The 16777-nt window shown below is 46.7% G+C and overlaps 1 protein-coding gene across 1 annotated transcript in view; it reads left to right on the top strand.

The window, feature by feature from the left end:
* pinx1 (PIN2 (TERF1) interacting telomerase inhibitor 1) overlaps positions 1–16777 on the top strand; it is a 100600-nt gene that overhangs the window by 25729 nt on the left and 58094 nt on the right. Inside the window, exon 6 of the mRNA XM_052524589.1 lies at positions 9295–9383. Within this exon, the coding sequence (XP_052380549.1) occupies positions 9295–9383 (89 nt within the window). The remainder of the gene's footprint in view (positions 1–9294; positions 9384–16777) is intronic.

Below are 16777 nucleotides of genomic sequence, written 5' to 3'. Positions count from 1 at the left end.
ATCACACTACATATAGAATCACACTACATATAGAATCACATATAGAATCACAATACATATAGAATCACACTGCATATAGAATCACACTACATATAGAATCACACTACATATAGAATCACAATGCATGACTGCATAGAATCACGAGAATCACACTACATATAGAATCACACTACATATAGAATCACAATGCATATGGAATCACAATTCATATAGAATCACGAGAATCACACTGCATATAGAATCACGAGAATCACACTGCATATAGAATCACAATGCATAGAATCACAATGCATATAGAATCACGAGAATCACACTGCATATAGAATCACGAGAATCACAATGCATATAGAATCACGAGAATCACACTACATATAGAATCACACTACATATAGAATCACAATGCATATGGAATCACAATTCATATGGAATCATATAGAATCACGAGAATCACACTGCATATAGAATCACGAGAATCACACTGCATATAGAATCACGAGAATCACACTGCATATAGAATCACGAGAATCACAATGCATATAGAATCACGAGAATCACACTACATATAGAAAAGAATCACACTACATATAGAATCACAATGCATATGGAATCACAATTCATATAGAATCACGAGAATCACACTGCATATAGAATCACGAGAATCACACTGCATATAGAATCACACAAGAATCACACTGCATATAGAATCATGAGAATCACATGCATATAGAATCATGAGAATCACAATGCATATAGAATCACAAGAATCACAATGCATATAGAATATAGAATCACTACTACATATAGAATCACAATGCATATAGAACCATGAGAATCACACTGCATATAGAATCAGAGAATCACAATGCATATAGAATCATGAGAATCACACTGCATATAGAATCACAAGAATCACAATGCATATACAATCACAATGCATATAGAATCATGAGAATCACAATGCATTTAGAATCATGAGAATCACAATGCATATAGAATCACAAGAATCACAATGCATATAGAATCACAAGAATCACTATATAGAATCATGGGAATCATATATATATATAGAATCACAATGCATATAGAACCATGAGAATCACACTGCATATAGAATCATGAGAATCACAATGCATATAGAATCATGATAATCACAATGCATATAGAATCATGAGAATCACAATGCATATACAATCATGAGAATCACAATGCATATAGAATCATGAGAATCACTCTACATATAGAATCATGAGAATCACTCTACATATAGAATCATGAGAATCACAATGCATATAGAATCATGAGAATCACAATACACATAGAATCATGAGAATCACACTACACATAGAATCATGAGAATCACACTACACATAGAATCATGAGAATCACACTACATATAGAATCATGAGAATCACAATGCATAGAATAGAACCATATAGAATCATGAGAATCACAATGCATATAGAATCATGAGAATCACAATGCATATAGAATCATGAGAATCACAATGCATATAGAATCATGATAATCACAATGCATATAGAATCATGAGAATCACAATGCATATATCTGCACAAGTATGGTGATGAGAGAGACCACAAAAAATCAAAGTAAACTTCAATGCTATTTGTCTCTAAACAGACAGTACATGGTGGCAGACTATCTGACCACTGTGACTGATAGAAAACTGAGGAACACTGACTTGGTACAGACTCAGAGAGTCTGGCTATAGAGACCGGTCGTCACAGACAAACCTGGCTGCCCAGAGAGGGCAGTCTGGCTATAGAGACCGGTCGTCACAGACAAACCTGGCTGCCCAGAGAGGACAGTCTGGCTATAGAGACCGGTCGTCACAGACAAACCTGGCTGCCCAGAGAGGACAGTCTGGCTATAGAGACCGGTCGTCACAGACAAACCTGGCTACCCAGAGAGGACAGGCTGGCTATAGAGACCGGTCGTCACAGACAAACCTGGCTGCCCAGAGAGGACAGTCTGGCTATAGAGACCGGTCGTCACAGACAAACCTGGCTGCCCAGAGAGGACAGTCTGGCTATAGAGACCGGTCGTCACAGACAAACCTGGCTGCCCAGAGAGGACAGTCTGGCTATAGAGACCGGTCGTCACAGACAAACCTGGCTACCCAGGGAGGACAGGCTGGCTATGGAGACCGGTCGTCACAGACAAACCTGGCTGCCCAGAGAGGACAGTCTGGCTATAGAGACCGGTCGTCACAGACAAACCTGGCTGCCCAGAGAGGACAGTCTGGCTATAGAGACCGGTCGTCACAGACAAACCTGGCTACCCAGAAAGGACAGGCTGGCTATGGAGACCGGTCGTCACAGACAAACCTGGCTACCCAGGGAGGACAGTCTGGCTATAGAGACCGGTCGTCACAGACAAACCTGGCTGCCCAGAGAGGACAGTCTGGCTATAGAGACCGGTCGTCACAGACAAACCGAGCTGCCCAGAGAGGACAGTCTGGCTATAGAGACCGGTCGTCACAGACAAACCTGGCTGCCCAGAGAGGACAGGCTGGCTATGGAGACCGGTCGTCACAGACAAACCTGGCTGCCCAGAGAGGACAGGCTGGCTATGGAGACCGGTCGTCACAGACAAACCTGGCTGCCCAGAGAGGACAGGCTGGCTATAGAGACCGGTCGTCACAGACAAACCTGGCTGCCCAGAGAGGACAGGCTGTGCTCACTCTGCTACAGGGGAGAGGTAGAGACAGAGCTGCATTTCCTATTACACTGTGATAAATACTCAGACCTAAGAGAATATTTCTTTCCCAAAATTATAATTCAATACAAAGAATTTGAAACTATAAAAGATGAAGAAAAAATCAAATATTTATTGGGTGAAAAGCCAGAATGTGCAGTTTTGGCAGCCAAAAACCTCCTAGCCTGGTTCCTCTCTAGGTTTCTTCCTAGGTTCTGGCCTTTCTAGGGAGTTTTTCCTAGCCACCGTGCTTCTGGACACCTCCTAGCCTGGTTCCTCTCTAGGTTTCTTCCTAGGTTCTGGCCTTTCTAGGGAGTTTTTCCTAGCGACCGTGCTTCTGGACACCTCCTAGCCTGGTTCCTCTCTAGGTTTCTTCCTAGGTTCTGGCCTTTCTAGGGAGTTTTTCCTAGCCACCGTGCTTCTACATCTGCATTGCTTTGCTGTTTGGGGTTTTAGGCTGGGTTTCTGTACAGCACTTTGAGATATCAGCTGATGTAAGAAGGGCTATATAAATACATTTGATTGACCTGGACCTTTCTATGCGCATCGCAATTGATGTTTCCCGAAATTGTATTGTGAAATTGTATTTTATAACTTAGCTAGTCATGTTGGCAGTGGAACAAGCTTTCAAATGATGCCCAACTGACCCAGATAGCAATTTATTATGGACTGTTTTTTTTATTTTTTTTTATTTTTTATTTTTTTATTTAACCTTTATTTGAGGACGGCGCTCCACATCAACATATTTTTCAACCAGCACAGGCTTCATAAAATCACAAATGGCGATTTAAATAAATCACTTGGTTTGCAATCCAAAGGGTCCCAGCTACAACATGAACGGTTGTTAGGTAAAATCCTTCTTTATATCCCAAAATGTTTACTTGGCGCCATCGATTTCACTAATCCACTCGTTCAACATGCAGAGTCGGAAAAGCTACCGCTAAACTTTGTTCAAACAAGTCAAACTACGTTTCTATCTAATCCTCAGGTATCCTAAAAAATGTCAATTAACTATAATATTTCATACGGAAAGAAGTATGTTAAATAGAAAAGTAAAATTAGTCAGCGCATGTCCTCTGTCTTTGTACCAAAACATCTTTAAAACTCATTTTTGAAGAAACAAGCCTGAAACAATGAACAGATACTGTTGACATCTAGTGGAAGCCATAGGAATTGCAGTCTGGGAGCTGGAATTACATAGCTTTCCATTGTAAAAAACCAGTCCGTCTCTCCGTTCAACGCCCCGACCAATCCGTCTCTCCGTTCAACGACCAGTCCGTCGCCATAGGGGTCCTGAAATCCCATAGGGCTCATGTCAAATGTAGTGCTCTATATAGGGAATAGGGCTCTGGTCTAAAGTAGTGCTCTATATAGGGAATAGGGGTCATGTAGTGCTCTATATAGGGAATAGGGCTCATGTCAAATGTAGTGCTCTATATAGGGAATAGGGCTCATGTCAAATGTAGTGCTCTATATAGGGAATAGGGCTCTGGTCTATTGTAGTGCTCTATATAGGGAATAGGGCTCATGTCAAATGTAGTGCTCTATATAGGGAATAGGGGTCTTGTAGTGCTCTATATGGGGAATAGGGCTCTGGTCTATAGTAGTGCTCTATATAGGGAATAGGGCTCATGTCAAATGTAGTGCTCTATATAGGGAATAGGGCCCTGGTCTAAAGTAGTGCTCTATATAGGGAATAGGGCCCTGGTCAAATGTAGTGCTCTATACAGGGAATAGGGCCCTGGTCAAATTTAGTGCTCTATAAAGGGAATAGGGGTCATGTAGTGCTCTATATAGGGAATAGGGCTCGTGTCATATGTAGTGCTCTATATAGGGAATAGGGCTCGTGTCATATGTAGTGCTCTATATAGGGAATAGGGCTCATGTCATATGTAGTGCTCTATATAGGGAATAGGGCTCATGTCGAATGTAGTGCTCTATATAGGGAATAGGGCTCATGTCATATGTAGTGCTCTATACAGGGAATAGAGTGCCATTTGCCCAATGAATACTTCCATAGAAGACCTGTTACTGTAGATGTAGCACCTGACAGACAGGATGTAGCACCTGACAGACAGGATGTAGCACCTGACAGACAGGATGTAGCACCTGACAGATGGACAGACACGAAGGCAGGCAGACAGACACGAAGGCAGGCAGACAGACACGAAGGTGGGCAGACAGACAGACATGAAGGTAGACAGGCACCGACAGACATGAAGGTAGGCAGACAGACAGACATGAAGGTAGGCAGACAGACAGACATGAAGGTAGGCAGACAGACAGACATGAAGGTAGGCAGACAGACAGACAGACATGAAGGCAGGCAGACAGACAGACATGAAGGTAGGCAGACAGACAGACATGAAGGTAGGCAGACAGACATGAAGGTGGGCAGACAGACATGAAGGTAGACAGACAGACAGACATGATGGTAGGCAGACAGACATGAAGGTAGGCAGACAGACAGACATGAAGGTGGGCAGACAGACATGAAGGTAGGCAGACAGACATGAAGGTGGGCAGACAGACATGAAGGTAGGCAGACAGACAGACATGAAGGTGGGCAGACAGACATGAAGGTAGGCAGACAGACAGACATGAAGGTAGGCAGACAGACAGACATGAAGGTAGGCAGACAGACAGACATGAAGGTGGGCAGACAGACATGAAGGTAGACAGACAGACAGACAGACATGAAGGTAGGCAGACAGACATGAAGGTAGACAGACAGACAGACATGAAGGAAGGAAGGAAAGCAGGCAGACAGGAAGGCAGGCAGACAGACAGGAAGGCAGGCAGACAGACAGGAAGGCAGGCAGACAGGCAGACAGGAAGGAAGGAAGGCAGACAGACAGGAAGGCAGGCAGACAGGAAGGCAGGCAGGCAGACAGGAAGGCAGGCAGACAGACAGGAAGGCAGGCAGACAGACAGACAGGAAGGCAGGCAGGCAGACAGGAAGGAAGGCAGGCAGACAGGAAGGAAGGCAGACAGGAAGGAAGGCAGACAGGAAGGAAGGCAGACAGGAAGGCAGGAAGGAAGTGGCAACCTTTTCAACTTCAGATATAAACAGCTCAACTCTTCCTAATCCATTACCTAGCCTTAACATTAAGCTGGCAATGCTTCAAACCCCTGACAAGAGGATGCTTCCACAGGCAAGGAGAAACCGGTAACATGCAAAGAGGTGTGGCTCGATGTCTGGATCATTTTGGCGATCGTCGTGGCGATCCAAACTGACTGAGCATCCCAAATAGCACCATATTCTCTCTTGGCCCTTGTCAAAGTACTGCACTAAATAGGTATTTGGGTGCCATTTGGTGCAAGCTATGTCTGTGATTGGTCCAGCTCTGTCCCCAACCCCTAGTAGCCTTGTCTGAGCCACAGCAGCCCATATGAGCCAATCTCCTGTTTCTGTAGTGAGACAGCTTGATGTACCAGGACACCCCCTGGACAGGACACTAGTCTGTCTCCTGTTTCTGTAGTGAGACAGCTTGATGTACCAGGACACCCCCTGGACAGGACACTAGTCTGTCTCCTGTTTCTGTAGTGAGACAGCTTGATGTACCAGGACACCCCCTGGACAGGACACTAGTCTGTCTCCTGTTTCTGTAGTGAGACAGCTTGATGCAGCCAGTAACATACCCATCAAGCATAAATTCAAGCAGGCAGGTTCGGAATGGACCTATCACGTTTCAGAGAGGGGGTGTTTTGTAGGAGGAGCATGTGGTCCAGCCAGTGACAGGAGAGCGTCCCTCAGGTGGCCATGGCAACACACTCGGGTCAACATTCTAGCTGCTGTTAAGCTTAGTGTGTGTGTGTGTGTGTGTGTGTGTGTGTGTGTGTGTGTGTGTGTGTGTGTGTGTGTGTGTGTGTGTGTGTGTGTGTGTGTGTGCGGGCACTCATGGATTGAGCCAACTAACAGGTGGTTAGGTAACACAGCCTCAATTCTTAATTACTAAACGGTTAAATTAAATCGTTGCCAAGCGTGGAACAACTGGTTAAACTGTTCATCAGACAGGAGGAAGAGGAAGAGGAGGGTAAACTCTGATGGTTCATCTGGGGTCAACGAGGTTGTCCTGAGGACTGAGGAGGAAACAACAGCATGTTGGAAGAATTGTGTGATCGTTCTTCCATCTCTGTCTGAGGGTTAATGAGTTTCTTCTTTAAGAACTGGGGTGAAAGGTCAGGGGGGGGGGGGCGCTATGGGAGAGCATCCCATGCTATGTACAAAATGGCACCCTATTCCTTTTGTAGTGCACTGATTAATAATGGTTCTGATCTGATGAAAAGTAAAAGCACGATATATTTGGAACGTGGTACTACTGTGGACGCATTCCCAATCTGTCCTCATCCTATCCATCTCCCTGCTTTTATCGATCAGGAGCACGGCCTTCCTATATTAGGAGCACAACGGGAGTAAACGGGGTTTATATTCCAAATGCTAGCCTATTCTCTACACAGTGTACTTCTTTTGACTCTATAGTGCACTATGCAGAGGTTAGGGTGCCATTTGGGAGCGTTCGGGGGCCTGGTGGAGAGATTAGGGTCTGGTTATATTAGGTAGGGTCGTGTAAGGGGGGGGGCTGTAAATGGACATGCCAGATGGACCAGACAGAAAATAGGAAGTAGCTCCTGATTTGACGTAAGAGTGGCCTACGAAAATGAAAATGGCACACTATTCTCTACGTAGTGCACTTGTTTTGACAAGATCCCCTATGGGTTATGTGCACTTATGTAGGAAGTAGGGTGTCAGATGGAGGCTAGAGGAGAGAAAACAGGAAGTAGGTACTGAGTGACGACAGGCGGCGCTCCCAAGCCAGGTGAGGTAAAGGGGGGGGAGGAATGTCGTCCGTGTTTTCCTGACAACAGGAAAGGATCTGGCCGTATCAACGAGAATGCAGCCTGTAGCATCTATATTTGACTTGTGTTTTTCTCAAACGCCTTTTTAGCAAAACAAGACACTGTGGAGGGAAGGGAGTCAGAAGTCAAGACTAAATATCTAGAATAATGGCCCTGGTAGACGTATATGCATATGAAATGTATAACACACCTCTCTCTCTGTCTGTAATACCTCAGCCTTATAAAACACCTCTCCTCTCTCTCTGTCTGTAATACCTCATCCTTATAAAACACCTCTCTCTCTGTCTGTAATACCTCAGCCTTATAAAACACCTCTCCTCTCTCTCTGTCTGTAATACCTCAGCCTTATAAAACACTTCTCCTCTCTGTCTGTAATACCTCAGCCTTATAAAACACCTCTCCTCTCTGTCTGTAATACCTCAGCCTTATAAAACACCTCTCTCTGTCTGTAATACCTCAGCCTTATAAAACACCTCTCTCTCTCTCTGTCTGTAATACCTCAGCCTTATAAAACACCTCTCTCTGTCTGTAATACCTCAGCCTTATAAAACACCTCTCTCTCTGTCTGTAATACCTCAGCCTTATAAAACACCTCTCTCTGTCTGTAATACCTCAGCCTTATAAAACACTCTCTCTCTGTCTGTAATACCTCAGCCTTATAAAACACCTCTCCTCTCTGTCTGTAATACCTCAGCCTTATAAAACACCTCTCCTCTCTCTCTGTCTGTAATACCTCAGCCTTATAAAACACCTCTCTCTGTCTGTAATACCTCAGCCTTATAAAACACCTCTCCTCTCTCTCTGTCTGTAATACCTCAGCCTTATAAAACACCTCTCTCTGTCTGTAATACCTCAGCCTTATAAAACACCTCTCCTCTCTGTCTGTAATACCTCAGCCTTATAAAACACCTCTCCTCTCTCTCTGTCTGTAATACCTCAGCCTTATAAAACACCTCTCCTCTCTCTCTGTCTGTAATACCTCAGCCTTATAAAACACCTCTCCTCTCTCTCTGTCTGTAATACCTCAGCCTTATAAAACACCTCCTCTCTGTAATCTCTCTGTCTGTATACCTCAGCCTTATAAAACACCTTATAAAACCTCTCTCTGTCTGTAATACCTCCGCCTTATAAAACACCTCTCCTCTCTCTGTCTGTAATACCTCATCCTTATAAAACACCTCTCTCTCTGTCTGTAATACCTCAGCCTTATAAAACACCTCTCCTCTCTCTCTGTCTGTAATACCTCAGCCTTATAAAACACCTCTCTCTCTCTCTGTCTGTAATACCTCAGCCTTATAAAACACCTCTCCTCTCTCTGTCTGTAATACCTCAGCCTTATAAAACACCTCTCCTCTCTCTGTCTGTAATACCTCAGCCTTATAAAACACCCCTCTCTCTGTCTGTAATACCTCAGCCTTATAAAACACCTCTCCTCTCTCTCTCTGTCTGTAATACCTCAGCCTTATAAAACACCTCTCTCTCTCTCTGTCTGTAATACCTCAGCCTTATAAAACACCTCTCCTCTCTCTCTGTCTGTAATACCTCAGCCTTATAAAACACCTCTCTCTCTGTCTGTAATACCTCATCCTTATAAAACACCTCTCCTCTCTCTCTTTCTGTAATACCTCAGCCTTATAAAACACCTCTGTCTCTGTCTGTCTCTCTGTCTCTCTGTGTATCTCTGTCTCTTTGTATCTAACCCTGACCTGCTCCTTCTAGGGAAGGACCTGTCCAGCCGCAGCCAGACAGACCTGGCCTGTATCTTTGGGACGAGGGGGACGAAGCGCATAGCCGAGGCCCAGGAAGAGGTAAGACCCTATATAGTCCCAATAAGTCATGTTGTTATAAAGCCATCTGCAATACAGATGTCCCGTTGTGACTGAAACCCTAACCAGCCCGTATCTACATCTAACCCTACAACTCACCGGCAACACCACCACCGTCTCCTCCCCGTGACCCCTCCTAGAGCCGAGGCCAGGTCGGTAGAGGCCCGTCCTAAATGAAAACTTATTCGCTATATAGTGCGCTAATAAGGACCCTATAAAATCTGCTTTATCCAGAACGTGGACTCACTGAATCCAGAACGTGGACTCACTGAATCCAGAACGTTTTTATTTTTATTTTTTTGCTCGTGTTCATAAGACAAAAATGCATCAGTGATATAATATTTACCTCCAACTTTCTTGTGTGTGTGTGTGTGTGTGTGTGTGTGTGTGTGTGTGTGTGTGTGTGTGTGTGTGTGTGTGTGTGTGTGTGTGTGTGTGTGTGTGTGTGTGTGTGTGTGTGTGTGTGTGTGTGTGTGTGCGCGCGCGCTTGTCTCTCCACTTTGTGTTGCCGTTAGCGATGATGTTAATTGTTGATTAATTAATTAATGAGAACTGTCTTCTATTCTGAATTATATCAGTCCATCCTCAATGCAGACGGCCTTCAGTCTATTCTGAATTCCCCCAATTTGCCTGTTGGTCCCAGGTCAGTTGAAAGACTGACAAATGTTTTTTTGTATTTAAAAAAAATAAATAATAAGAAGCCAGCAGTACTGGCCATTTTCCAATAATGTCTGGCCAATATTGGGAAGGTTGGTTAATTATGTGACTGTGGCCTCATTGTCCTGTCCTGATAATAAATCTGGCGATAGCCGTGGTGTATGGATCAGAGCCGCTCGGCCCAGCTGTCTGTCCCTGATGAGTGGAGAAGGGTCGCCGGCCCATCCCTCATAGGCCTGGCGTGGGAGGACAGAGAAACCGGCGCACACCACCTCCCCTTCCCTCCATCCGCCCACCCCACCCCTTCTCCTTCAGTTAGACCTACACGGTGTATGGGATCTGCTTCTTTTGCCACGAATCCGTTTCTGGTGAGAAATATGATCGTGTCCTCTGGAAGATGATTGGGTAAAACCACTGCGGGGGGGGGGGGAGACTTCCTCACTCCGTTCAAACTTCTAAACGGTCAAAACCATTTGGTTATGAGATGGGGGGGTGAAATCCAAAATGGTGCTAAATATTCATTGGCTATGTCATAATTACATTTTAAAGATAAATATTTATACATTACTAGCTTGAAACCCGCAAAAAATGATAAGTTCGTTTAGTGGGTGATGTGGATTTCATATCAAAATACAGAGACCAGTCAGACCAGTCAGACCAGTCCAGCTCATGAGGTCCATCAGCTGCAGATTTGAATTTAGAATAGGACCTTGGCTGTTAAAGTACAGACACCTGAGTTACCTAACCTGTTGACAGGGTGGGACACCTGAATTACCTAACCTGTTGACAGGGTGGGGACACCTGAGTTACCTAACCTGTTGACAGGGTGGGACACCTGAGTTACCTAACCTGTTGACAGGGTGGGACACCTGAGTTACCTAACCTGTTGACAGGGTGGGACACCTGAGTTACCTAACCTGTTGACAGGGTGGGACACCTGAGTTACCTAACCTGTTGACAGGGTGGGACACCTGAGTTACCTAACCTGTTGACAGGGTGGGACACCTGAGTTGCCTAACCTGTTGACAGGGTGGGACACCTGAGTTACCTAACCTGTTGACAGGGTGGGACACCTGAGTTGCCTAACCTGTTGACAGGGTGGGACACCTGAGTTGCCTAACCTGTTGACAGGGTGGGACACCTGAGTTGCCTAACCTGTTGACAGGGTGGGACACCTGAGTTACCTAACCTGTTGACAGGGTGGGACACCTGAGTTACCTAACCTGTTGACAGGGTGGGACACCTGAGTTACCTAACCTGTTGACAGGGTGGGACACCTGAGTTACCTAACCTGTTGACAGGGTGGGACACCTGAGTTGCCTAACCTGTTGACAGGGTGGGACACCTGAGTTACCTAACCTGTTGACAGGGTGGGACACCTGAGTTACCTAACCTGTTGACAGGGTGGGACACCTGAGTTACCTAACCTGTTGACAGGGTGGGACACCTGAGTTACCTAACCTGTTGACAGGGTGGGACACCTGAGTTGCCTAACCTGTTGACAGGGTGGGACACCTGAGTTACCTAACCTGTTGACAGGGTGGGACACCTGAGTTGCCTAACCTGTTGACAGGGTGGGACACCTGAGTTGCCTAACCTGTTGACAGGGTGGGACACCTGAGTTGCCTAACCCGTTGACAGGATTGGTTAACTCTTGAGATTCCGAGGGTCTCCACAGAGCGAGGTAAATCTGCTTTTAGTTTCAATGCACCGTATTGCTGGAACAGAATTCAGAAACAGTTCTAGTTTTTCTGGGTGATTTGTTTTTGTTTGTTTTTTGATTTTTTGTGTATGTATGTGTGTATATAATATTTTATATATATATAGATATATATTTTTTTTTTTGTTTTTTTTTTTACAGTACCAGTAAAAAGTTTGGACACACCTACTCATTCAAATCAAATCATACTTTATTTGCCAATTGCGGCGAGTACATCAAGTGTAGACTTTAGCATGAAACGCTTACTTACAAGCCCTTAACCAATAGTGCATTTCAAGGTTTATTTGAAATGTTTACTATTTTCTACATTGTAGAATAATAGTGAAGAAATCAAAACTATGAAATCATGTAGTAACCAAGAAAGTGTTAAACAAATCAAAATATATTTGAGATTCTTCAAAGTAGCCACCCTTTGTCTTGATGACAGCTTTGCACACTCTGGCATTCTCTCAACCAGCTTCACCTGGAATGTTTTTCTGACAGTCTTGAAGGAGTTCCCACATATGCTGAGCACTTGTTGGCTGCATTTCTTTCACTCTGCATTCCATCTCATCCCAAACCCTCGCAATTGGTTTGAAGTCAGGTGATTGTGGAGGCCAGGTCATCTGATGCAGCACTCCATCACTCTCCTTCTTGGTCAAATAGCCCTTACACAGTCTGGAGGTGTGTTGGGTCATTGTTCTGTTGAAAAACAAATGATAGTCCCACTAAGCACAAACCAGATGGGACGGCGTATTGCTGCAGAATGCTGTGGCAGCCATGCTGGTTAAGTGTGCCTTGAATTATAAATAAATCACAGACAGTGTCACCAGCAAAGCACCCCCACACCTCCACCTCCTCCTCCATGCTTCACGGTGGGAACCACACATGCAAAGATCATCCGTTCACCTACTCTGCGTCTCACAAAGACACGGCGGTTGGAAACACAAATCTCATTTGGACTCATCAGACCAAGGAAAGATCTCCACCGGTCTAATGTCCATTGCTCATGTTTCTTGGCCCAATCAAGTCTCTTCTTGTTGGTGTCCTTCAGTAGTGGTTTCATTGCAGCAATTCGACCATGAAGGCCTGATTCACACTGTCTCCTCTGAACAGTTGATGTTGAGATGTGTCTGTTACTTGAACTCTGGGAAGCATTTGTTTGGGCTGCAATTTCTGAGGCTGGTAAACTCTAATGAATTTATCCTATGCAGCAGAGGTAACTCTGGGTCTTCCCTTCCTGTGGCAGTCCTCATGAGAGCCAGTTAACTCTAATGAATTTATCCTCTGCAGCAGAGGTAACTCTGGTCTTCCTTTCCTGTGGCGGTCCTCATGAGACCCAGTTAACTCTAATGAATTTATCCTCTGCAGCAGAGGTAACTCTGGGTCTTTCCTGTGGCGGTCCTCATGAGAGACAGGTAACTCTAATGAACTTATCCTCTGCATCAGAGGTAACTCTGGGTCGTCCTTTCCTGTGGCGGTCCTCATGAGAGACAGGTAACTCTGGGTCGTCCTTTCCTGTGGCCGTCCTCATGAGAGACAGGTAACTCTGGGTCGTCCTTTCCTGTGGCGGTCCTCATGAGAGACAGGTAACTCTGGGTCGTCCTTTCCTGTGGCCGTCCTCATGAGAGACAGGTAACTCTGGGTCTTTCCTGTGGCGGTCCTCATGAGAGACAGGTAACTCTGGGTCGTCCTTTCCTGTGGCGGTCCTCATGAGAGACAGGTAACTCTGGGTCGTCCTTTCCTGTGGCCGTCCTCATGAGAGACAGGTAACTCTGGGTCTTCCTTTCCTGTGGCGGTCCTCATGAGAGACAGGTAACTCTGGGTCTTCCTTTCCTGTGGCGGTCCTCATGAGAGACAGGTAACTCTGGGTCTTCCTTTCCTGTGGCGGTCCTCATGAGAGACAGGTAACTCTGGGTCTTCCTTTCCTGTGGCGGTCCTCATGAGAGACAGGTAACTCTGGGTCTTCCTTTCCTGTGGCGGTCCTCATGAGAGACAGGTAACTCTGGGTCTTCCTTTCCTGTGGCGGTCCTCATGAGAGACAGGTAACTCTGGGTCTTCCTTTCCTGTGGCGGTCCTCATGAGAGACAGGTAACTCTGGGTCTTCCTTTCCTGTGGCGGTCCTCATGAGAGACAGGTAACTCTGGGTCTTCCTTTCCTGTGGCGGTCCTCATGAGAGACAGGTAACTCTGGGTTTTCCTTCCTGTGGCGGTCCTCATGAGAGACAGGTAACTCTGGGTTTTCCCTTCCTGTGGCGGTCCTCATGAGAGACAGGTAACTCTGGGTCTTCCCTTCCTGTGGCGGTCCTCATGAGAGACAGGTAACTCTGGGTTTTCCCTTCCTGTGGCGGTCCTCATGAGAGACAGGTAACTCTGGGTTTTCCTTCCTGTGGCGGTCCTCATGAGAGACAGGTAACTCTGGGTTTTCCCTTCCTGTGGCAGTCCTCATGAGAGACAGGTAACTCTGGGTTTTCCTTTCCTGTGGCGGTCCTCATGAGAGACAGGTAACTCTGGGTTTTCCTTCCTGTGGCGGTCCTCATGAGAGACAGGTAACTCTGGGTTTTCCCTTCCTGTGGCGGTCCTCATGAGAGACAGGTAACTCTGGGTTTTCCCTTCCTGTGGCGGTCCTCATGAGAGACAGGTAACTCTGGGTTTTCCTTTCCTGTGGCGGTCCTCATGAGAGACAGGTAACTCTGGGTTTTCCCTTCCTGTGGCGGTCCTCATGAGAGACAGGTAACTCTGGGTTTTCCCTTCCTGTGGCGGTCCTCATGAGAGACAGGTAACTCTGGGTTTTCCTTCCTGTGGCGGTCCTCATGAGAGACAGGTAACTCTGGGTTTTCCCTTCCTGTGGCGGTCCTCATGAGAGACAGGTAACTCTGGGTTTTCCTTCCTGTGGCAGTCCTCATGAGAGACAGGTAACTCTGGGTCTTCCTTTCCTGTGGCGGTCCTCATGAGAGACAGGTAACTCTGGGTTTTCCCTTCCTGTGGTGGTCCTCATGAGAGACAGGTAACTCTGGGTTTTCCCTTCCTGTGGTGGTCCTCATGAGAGACAGGTAACTCTGGGTTTTCCTTTCCTGTGGTGGTCCTCATGAGAGACAGGTAACTCTGGGTTTTCCCTTCCTGTGGTGGTCCTCATGAGAGACAGGTAACTCTGGGTTTTCCTTCCTGTGGCAGTCCTCATGAGAGACAGGTAACTCTGGGTTTTCCCTTCCTGTGGCGGTCCTCATGAGAGACAGGTAACTCTGGGTTTTCCCTTCCTGTGGTGGTCCTCATGAGAGACAGGTAACTCTGGGTTTTCCTTTCCTGTGGTGGTCCTCATGAGAGACAGGTAACTCTGGGTTTTCCCTTCCTGTGGCAGTCCTCATGAGAGACAGGTAACTCTGGGTTTTCCCTTCCTGTGGCAGTCCTCATGAGAGACAGGTAACTCTGGGTTTTCCCTTCCTGTGGTGGTCCTCATGAGAGACAGGTAACTCTGGGTTTTCCCTTCCTGTGGTGGTCCTCATGAGAGACAGGTAACTCTGGGTTTTCCTTTCCTGTGGTGGTCCTCATGAGAGACAGGTAACTCTGGGTTTTCCCTTCCTGTGGTGGTCCTCATGAGAGACAGGTAACTCTGGGTTTTCCCTTCCTGTGGCAGTCCTCATGAGAGACAGGTAACTCTGGGTTTTCCCTTCCTGTGGCGGTCCTCATGAGAGACAGGTAACTCTGGGTTTTCCCTTCCTGTGGTGGTCCTCATGAGAGACAGGTAACTCTGGGTTTTCCCTTCCTGTGGCAGTCCTCATGAGAGACAGGTAACTCTGGGTTTTCCCTTCCTGTGGCGGTCCTCATGAGAGACAGGTAACTCTGGGTTTTCCCTTCCTGTGGTGGTCCTCATGAGAGACAGGTAACTCTGGGTTTTCCTTCCTGTGGTGGTCCTCATGAGAGACAGGTAACTCTGGGTTTTCCCTTCCTGTGGTGGTCCTCATGAGAGACAGGTAACTCTGGGTTTTCCCTTCCTGTGGCGGTCCTCATGAGAGACAGGTAACTCTGGGTTTTCCCTTCCTGTGGCGGTCCTCATGAGAGACAGGTAACTCTGGGTTTTCCCTTCCTGTGGCGGTCCTCATGAGAGACAGGTAACTCTGGGTTTTCCCTTCCTGTGGCGGTCCTCATGAGAGACAGGTAACTCTGGGTCTTCCCTTCCTGTGGCGGTCCTCATGAGAGACAGGTAACTCTGGGTTTTCCCTTCCTGTGGCGGTCCTCATGAGAGACAGGTAACTCTGGGTTTTCCCTTCCTGTGGCGGTCCTCATGAGAGACAGGTAACTCTGGGTCTTCCCTTCCTGTGGCGGTCCTCATGAGAGACAGGTAACTCTGGGTTTTCCCTTCCTGTGGCGGTCCTCATGAGAGACAGGTAACTCTGGGTTTTCCCTTCCTGTGGCGGTCCTCATGAGAGACAGGTAACTCTGGGTCTTCCCTTCCTGTGGCGGTCCTCATGAGAGACAGGTAACTCTGGGTTTTCCCTTCCTGTGGCGGTCCTCATGAGAGACAGGTAACTCTGGGTTTTCCCTTCCTGTGGCGGTCCTCATGAGAGACAGGTAACTCTGGGTTTTCCTTCCTGTGGCGGTCCTCATGAGAGACAGGTAACTCTGGGTTTTCCTTTCCTGTGGCGGTCCTCATGAGAGACAGGTAACTCTGGGTTTTCCTTTCCTGTGGCGGTCCTCATGAGAGACAGGTAACTCTGGGTTTTCCTTTCCTGTGGCGGTCCTCATGAGAGACAGGTAACTCTGGGTTTTCCTTTCCTGTGGCAGTCCTCATGAGAGACAGGTAACTCTGGGTTTTCCCTTCCTGTGGCGGTCCTCATGAGAGACAGGTAACTCTGGGTTTTCCTTTCCTGTGGCGGTCCTCATGAGAGACAGGTAACTCTGGGTTTTCCTTTCCTGTGGCAGTCCTCATGAGAGACAGGTAACTCTGGGTTTTCCTTTCCTGTGGCGGTCCTCATGAGAGACAGGTAACTCTGGGTCTTCCTTTCCTGTGGCAGTCCTCATGA

This window comes from Oncorhynchus keta, chromosome 8 (assembly GCF_023373465.1).
Source record: "Oncorhynchus keta strain PuntledgeMale-10-30-2019 chromosome 8, Oket_V2, whole genome shotgun sequence".
NCBI lineage: Eukaryota > Metazoa > Chordata > Actinopteri > Salmoniformes > Salmonidae > Oncorhynchus > Oncorhynchus keta.
The sequence above is the reverse complement of the archived record's forward strand: the minus strand, read 5'-3'. Positions and strand labels throughout refer to the sequence as shown.